Source organism: Monodelphis domestica, chromosome 6, assembly GCF_027887165.1.
Source record: "Monodelphis domestica isolate mMonDom1 chromosome 6, mMonDom1.pri, whole genome shotgun sequence".
Lineage (NCBI taxonomy): Eukaryota > Metazoa > Chordata > Mammalia > Didelphimorphia > Didelphidae > Monodelphis > Monodelphis domestica.
The window spans coordinates 295516660-295528893 of NC_077232.1; the positions used below are offsets into that span (position 1 = coordinate 295516660).

Here is a 12234-nt window from a genome sequence, read left to right on the forward strand (position 1 = left end):
ACAGATACTGGCTCTAACTGGTTTTGGACCCCTGCTGTGATATTTGGGCTATTTTCTTAAGTTCTTTTACTTTAGTAACCTAGTTAGCATAGTCAGTTTTTAAAATTAGCATAAGTAAATCCCTAAGCCCTTATTCCTTTCCCTTCCAAAACAATAAAGTAGATTTTTATATGTTTTTTCCTTTTGTGTTTCCCTTATCCAAAATTCTAGCCTAACAGTTTGGCGAGCCAGCCAGAATTAAGAATCTGTATATTGTATTTATTTCTTGTATGATTGTATGTTTCTCTGTGTATTTAGCTAGCTAGGAGCTTAGGGGATTACATAGAAGTCTGAGGGTTGACTTCCTGAAGGGGTTACTGAAGCTGCACCACAGACCCTGGCAGCCATCTTGGGGCAGCCATCTTAAGAGGAAAAAAAAACTGTTTTAATTGTTTGAAATTTATTTGTGTTGTCTTTAGTTTATGTACAATATACATTGTAGCAATAATCTTACAATGGAAGCTGGCATGCCTGTAGACATGTTTACAATATACTGTTTCTGTTCTTCAATTATTTTCTGTATGTACCATATTTTGTATTTGTAATGTTCCCTAATTATTGTCATTATATGTTTGCTATGGATTGTCTGAAACCCCTAATGGATGTTAAGCTAGGTGACATTATGGCTTATGTACCCCTGGCTGTAATCTGTGCCTGTGTGGTCTATAAGTCTCGTGCCTCTGTGTGCCTATGTGTTAAGCGTCTAAAATATCTGGTGACCTGGTTAGAAGGGATGACATGAAGATGATGGTTATGCAAATGAAATTCCAACTTGATACCCTCGAGCACTTAATAAACCTGAATATGATTCAAGGCTTTGCACAGAATACCAACAGAGTAAACAATAATGGGAAAAACTTAAATAGACTAGATAAAGAGGAAGAAGCAGGGATAATTTCTTTGTGCCCACTTAGAGATATGCCAGTGGTAAAACAAAATGAAGTCCATAAAGTGAAAATACATAAGAGATTTTCCGCAGAAGACCTTGAGTCCATCAGGAAGAGAACACCACTTTTTAATGATGAACCTAATAGAGTGATTAAGGAGATGCATAGGGCAATTGATTTGTACCATCCAGACTTCCATGATTTTGCCCTACTGATGAAGGAGGTCTTGACTAAGAGAGGAAGAACCAAATTTATTCAGGAGACTAGAACAGATTCGTTATTGCAATCCTGGCCAGAGGATTTGAAGTTAGATACATCTGAAGAGGGAGTTTACGAGATGTTAGTAGAGGCAAGAGGTGCAATTCTGGAGGTAATGGGAAGGTATACCAAAAGGCCTAATTCATGGTCAAAATTTGAGGCAGGACCAGTTCCTTGCGTTCCCCAATATCCTTTGAGTAAAGAAGCTAAGACCGAATATTGAGTCCCTAATTCAACAAGGGATCATAACGCAAAGGCTGTCCTGGACCTGCGTGTCACTGCCAAGTACTAATGCCAATGACATCCCATGAGAACAAGTTTGTTTTTCACTCTTTTTTCTGTTCTAACTGAAACGACTTCCACAATTTAGAACTGCCCCATCCTTTGCCAGTCTAAAAAGAGCAATGTCCCCCCACTGCAATTTGGATTCCATTTGGCTCCTTTTCAAAGATCTGGATAGCAGAAGAGAAGCAAGGATACCCCGAGGGGCAGGAGGGTCCAAGTCCCCGCAGCCCGGGCCCTGGGCTTCCCCCTAACTCCCATTTCCTTCCACCAAATGTGAGGGAGCCCCCAGCAAGAGGCAGGCCTGGCCTGGCTCTCCTCCAAGCTTCCTTGTGCCCCCAGATGCCTTAGGAAGGAGGCACTCGGCTCGCTGCCAACTGCTTTACACGTGTGGCTGCAGACCCTTTCCCAAGAGGAGAAGGCCTAGTCCGTGAGTGAATGAGCTTCCCCGGGAGGCAGGGAACAGTGGCCGGGCCTGAGAGCCCATTGCGAGAGGCCCAGCACGAGGAGGAGATGGGAGCTGACTTTCTAGGGCTCGCGGACTCCTGGTGATGGCTCCAAGCTCTGCTCCCAGAAGGGGGAGATCAGCCCCAGGAGATCCCGTCCTTGCTGGGGGCCCCGCTCCAATCTGAACCAGCCTTCCCATGACTTGGGCGGCCAAGACACCAGCCTGTGCCAGCTGGAGCCAAGCACAGCCAGGCGAGGCCCACGTCAGCTGGTGCCCTCCCTCTGCCCCCTAGGCCAGCCCCCACCCCCTTGTACTTTGCCCCTGGCTAAGGGCCTGCTTTGAGGGCCAGACTCCTCAGGGAGCCTGTTCCAGAGGCCTCTGCTCACCTCTGGAAAGCACCTGGGCCAGGCGACTTGCGGCCGGCTCCAGCCCCTCCGCCCCCACTTAGAGAAGGGGATGACTTGGCCATGCCAACCCCCCGGGCTCCCTCGCCCACGCCAGCCCCTGGAGCGCGGCAGTCCTGAGCCTGGATTCTAGTGCCCTGGGGAGGGAGCTCACCAGCTTCTCCATCTGGAGCAGTTTGACGTCCTGCTGGTGGAGCTTCTCATTCTTAATCTCCAGCACGGCCTTGAGGCTCTCCAACTCCCGCTCCAGATACATGACCTGCGGGTTCTTCTGCAGGACAAGGTTTGGTCACCATCCAAAGACGGCGGCACCCCGGCCCAGTTCCCTCCACTCATCTACAGGGTGTGTGGGGTGAGGAGACCCCCCGAGTATTACCCAGAAGTCTACAGCCCCGGAAACGGAGGAGCAGCTTGGGCGAAACAACTGCCCCCAGTCGTGGGGCCTGTGAAGAGGCCACGCCTAGCCTAGCTCTCTCCAGGGCGCCTCTCGACCGCTCGGGCCGCCACTCGCCACCCTGGCCTTGCCCGACCTGCTCTCTCGAGCCTCAGCTCCTCGCTTGACCCACAATGGCCTCCTGGCTCAACTGGGGTCAGCCCTGGAGCTGGGGCAGGGGAGGCCCCAGAGGCCATGGAAGCAGCACTGTGAAGCTGCCTTGCAAAAGCCTGCACATGGCCAAGAGGAAGCAGCAGGAGCCCCCCATCTTCCCTGCACCCCAAAGAGTCAGTCCCAGGAAAACAATCCGCTCTCCAACTGGTCCAAGCCGCAGCAGAGCCTCCAGAGTCCTTGGAGACATGAGTAACGGAGAAGAGAGCCGGGGGGCTGCTGGGTGGCTCGGAGGCTGGACAGCCAGACACAGTAGTGATTCAATACTGAGGGAGGAGGAAGAAAAGCAGACAGCTGGCAAGAGTGCAAGAACCTCCATTCAAATCCTGCCTTGGCCACTTACTATCTTCAACACTATAGGCAGGTCACCTTTCCTCTCTGATCCTCAGTGTCTCCAGAAAATAAGGGAGTGGACTAGACCTCCTGAGCTTCGCTCCAGCTCTGCTTTCTCAGTCTACAGAGGTGAGGTGAGGTGACTTGCCCAAGGTCATGTGGTCAGCTCTAAATGGGGAGTCAGGGTTTGAATGCAGCTCTCTTTGGACATCTAGTCCAGCAGCCTTTCCATTAAGTCACACTGCCTCTATTCCAGCTGCCTCCCCAAGCCTCACATAGGCCTCCTCCTAGGCCTTATTCCTTCTCAGCTCTCATCTTTCCAATCTATCCTTTGTATGCAGCCAGAAATCATTTTTCTTATACACTGGCCTGCTTGAGGCATTCCTGTGCTCAAAATCCTTCTGGAGCTCCCTAGTCCCTGCCGAGGGAAGCTCTAACTCACTTTAGCTTGGCATTCAACGTTTATTACCTGTCTAAGTTCATGTCCTATCTCTAGAAAACTCCTCTCCACACAGTCTTTATGTTCCCACCAATCTGCACAGGCCTCTCCCCTCTGCAACTCTGACCCAAAAGGTCCCTCTGTGGGGAATGCCATCCCCCCTTTCTCTCGGTTGCTGCTTGTTCCTCCTCTGAATCCCACTGCAGTGCCTCCTTTCCCAGGACGCCTCCGATGGGGGCCCTTCAGGCACACTGCTGGCTCCTCTCTCCCATTTCTTACTTTGTATCACCCTCGCTGGTGCCCTTGAAGTAGGGTGTCGGCCTGCCTGAAATCTTGTAGCTCCTCTAGCCCTAGGCACGTCACTGAGCTGAAATGTGAGCTGTTGTTGGCAAGGCCCACACATGCACACAGCTCCAGAGCCACTCTAGACAAGGCGCCCCCAAACAGCCCCAGAGCTGTTGTCAGCAAGGCCCACACACGCACACACACAGCTCCAGAGCCACTCTAGACAAGGCGCCCCCAAACAGCCCCAGAGCTGTTGTCAGCAAGGCCCCCCCACACACACACAGCCCCAAAGTCACTCTAGACAAGGCGCCCCCAAACAGCCCCAGAGCTGTTGTCAGCAAGGCCCACACACACACACACAGAGCTCCAGAGCCACTCTAGACAAGGCGCCCCCAAACAGCCCCAGAGCTGTTGTCAGCAAGGCCCCCCCACACACACACAGCCCCAAAGTCACTCTAGACAAGGCTCCCCCAAACAGCCCCAGAGCTGTTGTCAGCAAGGCCCCACACACACACACACACAGCTCCAGAGCCACTCTAGACAAGGCGCCCCCAAACAGCCCCAGAGCTGTTGTCAGCAAGGCCCCCCCACACACACACAGCCCCAAAGTCACTCTAGACAAGGCGCCCCCAAACAGCCCCAGAGCTGTTGTCAGCAAGGCCCACACACACACACACACAGCCCCAAAGCCACTCTAGACAAGGCTCCCCCAAACACATCCCTCAAGCCATTGCGGACAGCCCCAAAGCCAGTGCAGTCGGGCTCCCCCCCACAGATGTAGACAAGCTCCAACCCCAGAGTCTCGGCAGACAGGCCTCCTGGTTCCTTGCCCCTCCGCGGAGGAGCAGCCGGTGGGTGCCACCATCACTCACCAGGGCGGCCGTGTCTCTGGAAGCCGCTTTCTGCTCCTCCAATTGAAGCTTCTCTTTCAGAGCGTCATTCTTGCTTTTCAGCTCCTGGATCTCTTTCTACAAACAAGAGACAGGCAGCATGAGCCGTCCAAGGCGGCAGAGAAAATGGGCGTGGCACGAGTGCCCCCTCGAGGTGCCCCCAGGCCCAGGGGCCTGACCCGGCTGGCGCTCACCTGCAGAGACTCGTGCTTCTCCGAGAAGGACTTCTTTTCCAGGTCACGGCACTCCCTGATTTCTGCAAAGAGGCAACGTTTCTCAGGCCAGGAGACGGTCCCCGCCTCGAGGCGCCCCCCGCAGTGAGCCCCCATCTCCTCCACTCGAGGCTCCTCTGCTGGGGCAGCTGGGAGAATGCACGATAGGGGCAAGTCCCGGTGGGACTCCAAGGAAAGGAAAGGTCTGGGGCCTCGGCGGTGGGGCCCACAGCACTCCCCAGGGACGCCTCCCTTCAGCTCCAGCCTGGGAGGATGCCTTCCCCACGGGGGTGAAGAGGATGCTCCATGAGGAAGGATGAATTTCCTGAGGGGAACCCAAGAGTTCCCCCGACTCCTCTGAATCCCCGGGCCTTCCTTCGTCCTCTGCATGGTCCTGTGCTCGCCCCCCCCCACCCCCAAAGGAGGCCATAAGCTCTCTGGCCTCGATCTGTATCTCCAGGGCTCAGCCTGGCACCTAACATGTTTACTGACTGGCATTCTGGACTAGAGCTCCGCAGGGCGTCCATCCCTCCTGGGCAGGCCCACGAATCTGGGCAGCCCCTGCTGCCATCACCCCAAGCCCCTTTGGCCAAACAGTCCCGCTCAGGACGAATGGACACCGGGCCCGATCGCTGCTCCCGAGGGCCCAGAAAGTCCAGGGGCTGAGGAGGGCCGCTACGGGCTTCCTGTTGGTTGGGAGGCCCCGGGGGAAGAGGCCAGCCTGAGAGGACGGACGGTCACCCTAGAAGCTGTTCTCTGGCCTAGCAGATGGCCCGGAGCCATGGGGAGCCCCCGGGGGAGGAAGGGGCCCTCTTGCCTGTGAGAGACGCTTCGTAGGTCTTCTTCAGCAAATCCACCTGCTCCGAATGGCTGGACTCTATTTCCAGTTTGAAGGCCTCGTGGGCAGCGTGTAAGTGATCGACCTGTGAAGGAAAGCACCAAACGTGTCCGAATCGGCCAAGCGCAATCCCCACTGTGGAATCAGAGCACAGCCGGCGCGCTCTGGCCGTCCCGGGCTCGGCCCCCTGGCCAGGCTGGCTGGGACCGAGCGGGCCGCTCCAGGGCATCACGGAGCCTGAGAAGGGAGCCGCTCAGCTGGAGTGCTGAGAACAGCCCTAACAGGGTCTCAGAGGGTGAGTGGAGCACTCTCTCTGCCCTGGGGCAGGGAGGGAGGAGAGGCCTCAGCCTTCACTTTGTCTTCGAACCAGAGCTTTGGAGGGACTTCATCGTCCTTTTGAAGGAAAAAAGGTTGTTACTTCTTTTTTAAATCATCCCACATGCGGATGAGGTGCAGGTGCCCGCTGGGCACAGGGGAATTTATTTTTAAATACTCATAAAGCCAATTCAACTTGAAAAGGACTGTTGTGTTTTTGGTGCCCAACACAGCGATCTAGACCTGCTTTTCCCTTGGCTACGTCCCCTCCATCGCCGCCGGGAGACCGCCTGGTGCACACCTTTCCCTCTTATCCTCGCCCAGCCAACGTGGCCTGACTCTGCTTCTACAACAACCCCTCGCCATCTTCTCGGAAGCGCTTACTGTGTGCCAGGCCTGGGGCACCCCCTGGGCCTCTGTCTCCTCTTCTGTAAAATGAGGGCTCTGGCCTGGACAATGTCCCCGGGCTCCCACACCTCCTCCCCTTGGCCTGCTGGGTGTGGGGTGCTGCAGCAGAGTGCATGATGGGAGGTCCCGGGGCCCCAGAGCCAGCAGGGCCTTAGATCACGCTGTCAGAGGCGAAGTGATTCGGGGGTGTAGCCAGCAAGTGGTGTGAATGGGGCTGTCAGTCCACAAAAGGGAGATTCCCAGGTACAGCCAAGCCAGAAGTCAACGTGGCCTTAGGATGTGAGGATGAGGCAGCGCTCTCCTCGGGGGGGCTGTCCAAGGGCAGGGCCTTGCCCCTCCCTCAGCAGAGAGGCCCAGAGTGCAGGGACCGTCTCCTCTGCCTCGTCCCTCCCCTTGGGAGCCCCGGCTTCCCCCCCCTCCTCCCCAGCGGAGGGTAAGACGGTGTGGCCTAGGGTGCAGCATGCCGCTACTGGGCACCAGCGGGACTGGAGTCCAATCCCAGCTCTCCCAGGGCCTCTGAATGGTGGAGGCGGTCCCGGCTTCCCTCCCCCTCCTCCCCAGTGGAGGGTAAGACGGTGTGGCCTAGGGTGCAGCATGCCGGTCCTGGGCACCAGCGGACCTGGGTTCCAATCCCAGGGCCTCTGAATGGTGGAGGCGGTCCCGGCTTCCCTCCCCCTCCTCCCCAGTGGAGGGTAAGACGGTGTGGCCTAGGGTGCAGCATGCCGGTCCTGGGCACCAGCGGACCTGGGTTCCAATCCCAGGGCCTCTGAATGGTGGAGGCGGTCCCAGCTCCCCTAGACCGTGGCCATTGCAGATCGCAGCCCTCCAGATCCCTGACTGCGCGGCTCTGTGCTCCACCCCCCGGCTGGGTGCCTAATAAGTGTTCATGGGCCGCTGAATCCAAGCCTGGGGCCCCCTCCCCTCAGCACAGCCGCCCCCAGGCACGCAGCCCGACCAGAGAGCCGGGGCACGAGGGGTCTTGGACCGGGCGTAGAGAAGGCCAGCAGCAGGACGGCGCACTGGCTGACACAGACACCCACGACGCCCTCCCTGGCTTCCTCGATGCTTCCCAGGCGCCGCATTTCCCACCAGAGCTTGCGGGCGGTTCCAGTGGGCTTTGGACTAGCAGCGACGAGCTTCTCCCCTTCATTTAAGATTGAAAAACCTCATTGCTCCTGCTGGCCCACGTGCCTGAGGCTTAGACAGCCGCGCGGCCCCGGGATCTGCCCGGGATCAGAGCAGCAGCTCTGAGCAGGCCTCTCGGCCAACACCCAAAGCCCCTCCAGGCCCCTCCCCCAGGCACTGACCTGGCTCTGCAGCTGGGCCTGGTACTTCTGGACCTCCTGCACGCACACACTCTGCAGCCGCTCACACTCGCCCGCGTAGCGCTCCTTCAGCTGGCTCTCCAGCTCCGCCAACTCGGCCAGGTGCTGCTGGTTGAGCTTGTCCACAAAGGCCTGGCACGTGGTCTCCAGCTCAATCCGGGCCTTCTCGAAGGTGGCCGAAGCGGTGACTGCAGAGGGGGCCCCAAATATGGCAGCGGGGGGGGGGGGGGGGGGACACAACAGAAGGAACCCTTACTCTTCCAGCTCGCCAGAGGCCTGTTTACTGGACTCCCAGGGACCTGCCTCACCCAGGGACATTCTGGCCAGGGCGACCATCCCTGCAAGGAAACGCCCAGCTCCCTGGGCAGCCTGGGAGAGGGAGGCAGGTCTAAGCAGCTAGTGGGCTCCCCGTGCTTGGAAGTCTCCAAGCAGAGGCTGCACACCCCCCGGTTAAGGATGTGAACGTGGGGATTCTTGAACTCAAGAAGACACTGAGGTCCCGTTCCACTCAAATGTCATCACCAAATTTCCGAGTCCAACGGGACTTCAGTGGCTTTCCTGTAACTGAGCAGGGACTTCCCCTAGAAGTCCCGGCACATGTTTGATCTAGCCTCCCCTGGAAGACCTCCAGGAAGAGGGAGCGCACTCCCTTCCCAGCCCACCCACTCGAGGGGGAATGGTTTTCTCTGCTGCCCTCAGCTCCACGCAGCAGAAAACGGGGCAAAGCTCCACCCAGGGAAGGGCCCTTTAAACACCTGGGGCAGCTAAGATGCCCACACCTTTCCCCACCTTCTCATCGCCAGGCTAACTCTCCCCCTCCCCCCTCTCTCCCTTTCTCCCTCCCTCCCTCCCATTAGGAGGCAGGTTGTTGTTCAGGAGAAAGCATTAGCCAAAGGAAGAAATGGGAGAGGCATGAGCTGGGTGGGTGGGGAGGTGGGGGACCCCTTCCTTCCTTCCTTCCGGTAAAAGGACCAGATCCGAGGAATCTCTAAGGTCCTTCCCAGCTCTGATTATTGGCACCCCAGTCTCTGAATTCTATCTAGATTGAGCTTAAATCATGGAATCACCATGGAGGAACCCTGGAGGAAGCAGAGAACCTCCTCCCTCCCCTTGTCCTCTTGCCAGAGGCACAGCTCATCAGAGCTCAGTCTGGGAGAAAGCCACAAAGACTATGAAGTCTGACCACTCCTCACACAGTCAATGGTGGCCAGAGAGGCGGCAGGACCTCCCTTCCTGCTTCTCCCATCAAGCCCTTGGATCTCCATATCCCTGACTAGCCCAAGGAGAGCTTGAAGGCAGAGGAGGGTGCTGGCATAACCAAGAGGCCCCAGAGATGCCCGTCGCCATTTATGATGCCTTTGTGAACAGGGATCTGGCCGTTCTGCTTGTTGCAGGCTACAGAAAGCAGGGGATGAGGTCCCTGCCTGCCAGCCTGCCCACCTACCCCATCCTAGTCAACCTGGTACAGGCAGGCTTCATGGTCACAGCACCAGATTTTTGAGAACACTAGCCACTGGATATTAGATGGGGAAGCAAGATCCCCTCGTGGGAACCTCAAACACAGCTATTGATTGATGCTTCATTGTGGAGAAAATAAAAACTGGTTTTGACTGGTAGGTTCTATTTGGCGTCATCACTGAGGCTTCTCTTGCCAGTCGCATGGCCTTTGGTTGAGGGCAAGGGAGGAGGCATGGAGGGGAATGTCCCTTATGGAGAAGAACCAGAAGGCCAGCTTGCTGCAGCTGTGCAGGGTGAGAAGGGAGTTATATGCAAGCAACTTGTCAAGGGAAACTGGCACCAGGATGGCAAGGACTTTAATGCCAATGAGCCAAGGCTCTAGGAAGCCACTGCACTGTCACGTCTGGCCAAAGTGCAGTGGCCACCAACATAGGCACAGCAACTCATGAAGGCCCCTACCAAAGTGTGAATGACTTGGGGAACCAAAGAGGCTTCCATACTGGGGAAGTCTGGACCAGGCGTTGGGCTTACTCCTATAGATATGAAGCTGAAAGGAGGTCTGGCAGCATCTGCCTTCCAGGAGCTGGCAAGGTAATGGAGAAGAGGAAAGATATGTGTGGATGAGTAGGGCATAAGGGAGACCACTCGCAAGCTGCAAGTGGGCAAGGGGAAATAGGTGAGAGATCACAGAAGCTTCATGGAAGAAGAAGGTACCTAGGGAGGCAAAGCCAAGATGGTGCATTGGGGCAGCCTCTGAGCTGCAGTCTCCCAATATTCCCTCCAAATGATTTGAAACCAAATTTTTTAATAAAAAAAATTTGATTTCAAATCAAATAGTGGAGGAGCAAAGCCAACAAAGAGTCAGGATGAGGCGCTTTTCTAGCCTGATAAAACTTGGGAGGTCACCAAGAAAAGTTTGTGATACCAGTGGAGGTCTGTCTAGTGCCCACAAACATGGTAGCAATAGTTTCTGGAGCTCTCAGGCCAGAGATAGTATAGGGGGTGAGACAACTGGCCAGAAGGAAAGATTACGTAGCTGGTGCTAACTGGCACCTCTATTGCCCATAGGCTGTTCTGGTTCACAGTCCCAGCCTGGAGAGAAGCAGTAGGGGTTGGTCACAAGAGATCAGGGACCATTCCTGGGTAAAGAACAGAGTACAGATTGGGAGAGCAGTGACCACACCTCTCTCCATACCACATGACCTTGGAAGCACCCAAAACATGCAGCCTCCTAGAACCGGTCCTGAAAATAGCAGCACAAAAAACCTACCCAGAGTGAACAGAGCCCAATTTTAACATAAAGTTCAATGTCAAGAAATAGCCTAGAAAAATGAACAACAACAACAACAAAAAAGCATGACAATAAAAAACAGTGGCAGGGAAGACCAAGGTACAATTTCAGAAGAAGACAAGACTACGAAACCAACTCCAAGCAGAGCCTTAAGGAAAAATGCTCACTGAGTCTATTCCTTGAAGAGTTGAAGAAAGAGATAAGTGGAAGAGAAAAAATTGGAGAATGAAATGAGAGATGTAAGACAATTATGAAAAGAGAACTGACAGCATGGTAAAATTGGCACGAAAAATAGTGAAGAAAATAAGACAATAAAAACAGAACTGGCCAAATGGTAGAATAGGTACAAAATTAAGTGATGAAAAGAATTTCTTATAGAATTGGCTAAGTGGAAAAAAAAGATACAAAAGCTCACTGAAGAAAAAGAATTCCTTAAAAATTAGAATGGTAGGGGACAGTTAGGTGGCTCAGTGTATTGAGAGCCTAGAGATGGAAGGTCTTGGGTTCAAATCTGGAACCCATATACTTCCTAGCTTTGTAACCCTGGACAAGTTACTTAATCCCCATAGCCCAACCCTTACCAATCTTCCACCTTGGCACTGTAAAAAGGAATTCTTTATTCCTTTTTTAAGTTAACAGGGGACCTGGAGATTCTCTTATCAGAGATGTGTAGGGATTAACCAGCCCACAGTGACAGGAAATAAAAACCACAGAGTCAGGAAGTGAGGTAGAAAAGGGGTATAAAAACAGACAGCATCAATTGGCCAGTCTGTCAGTTGCTAACAGTTAAGTGCTGGCAGTTGCCTGGAAGTTGGCTGCTGGAAGTATGTTGAATTGGTGGTTGGCATTTAGTTGCTGTAATATAAAAGGTGAGCCTGAGCTGGCTGAGAGGGCTTTTGGATTTAGCCTTAGAGGGGTTTTGGCTTTTGGTTTGGACTGTTACGTTTTTTTCTTTCTTGAACCTTTTTTGGGAGGTTGTTGGTCTTTATTGACAGATCTAATTGGAGTTGGATTAAACACTGATTGGGTTGGTTTTGATTGGGCTGGATTGGGTTGGAACTTTGTGAAGTAGTTGTTATTAGTGGTAGTTATATGCAGTTATAGGTAGACATGGGCAGTTTTAGGTAGTAATTATAGGTAGTTATAGGATAACTAGTATAGACATTAGGAAATTTTCTTTCTCTACATCTTTCCTATATTTTCCTCCTTTACTATATTCTTTTCTATCTCTATTTTAATAAAACTAAATTGTTAACTGTTAAAAGCTGCTCTTTTATTTTTGTCAAACCCCTATTTTAAGCCTTACAGAACCAAAACACAATATTAATTCTAAGATAGAAAGAAAAGGTTTAATAAAAATTAGAATTAGGCAAGTGAAAACTAATGATTCTATGAGGCGCTAAAAAACAATAGAACAAAGGCAAAAGAATGAGAAAAATAGAAAAAAATCTAATTGGAAAAACAAATGACCTGGAAAACAAATCAAGGAAAGATAACTTAAGAATTATTGGACCAACC

The 12234-nt window shown here is 53.4% G+C and overlaps 1 protein-coding gene across 13 annotated transcripts in view; it reads right to left on the reverse strand.

Annotated features, from left to right (window-relative positions):
- Window positions 1-12234, reverse strand: part of MTUS1 (microtubule associated scaffold protein 1) — a 105303-nt gene that overhangs the window by 2926 nt on the left and 90143 nt on the right. For 11 of the 13 annotated variants that reach the window (XM_056803408.1, XM_056803402.1, XM_056803403.1 and 8 more), the window contains 5 exons: window positions 7950-8155; window positions 5899-6004; window positions 5064-5125; window positions 4852-4947; window positions 2473-2589 (listed from right to left, as the gene is read on the reverse strand). In XM_056803408.1, the coding sequence (XP_056659386.1) occupies window positions 2473-2589; window positions 4852-4947; window positions 5064-5125; window positions 5899-6004; window positions 7950-8155 (587 nt within the window). The remainder of the gene's footprint in view (window positions 1-2472; window positions 2590-4851; window positions 4948-5063; window positions 5126-5898; window positions 6005-7949; window positions 8156-12234) is intronic. The other 2 variants (XM_056803409.1, XM_056803407.1) reach the window with 1 other exon arrangement.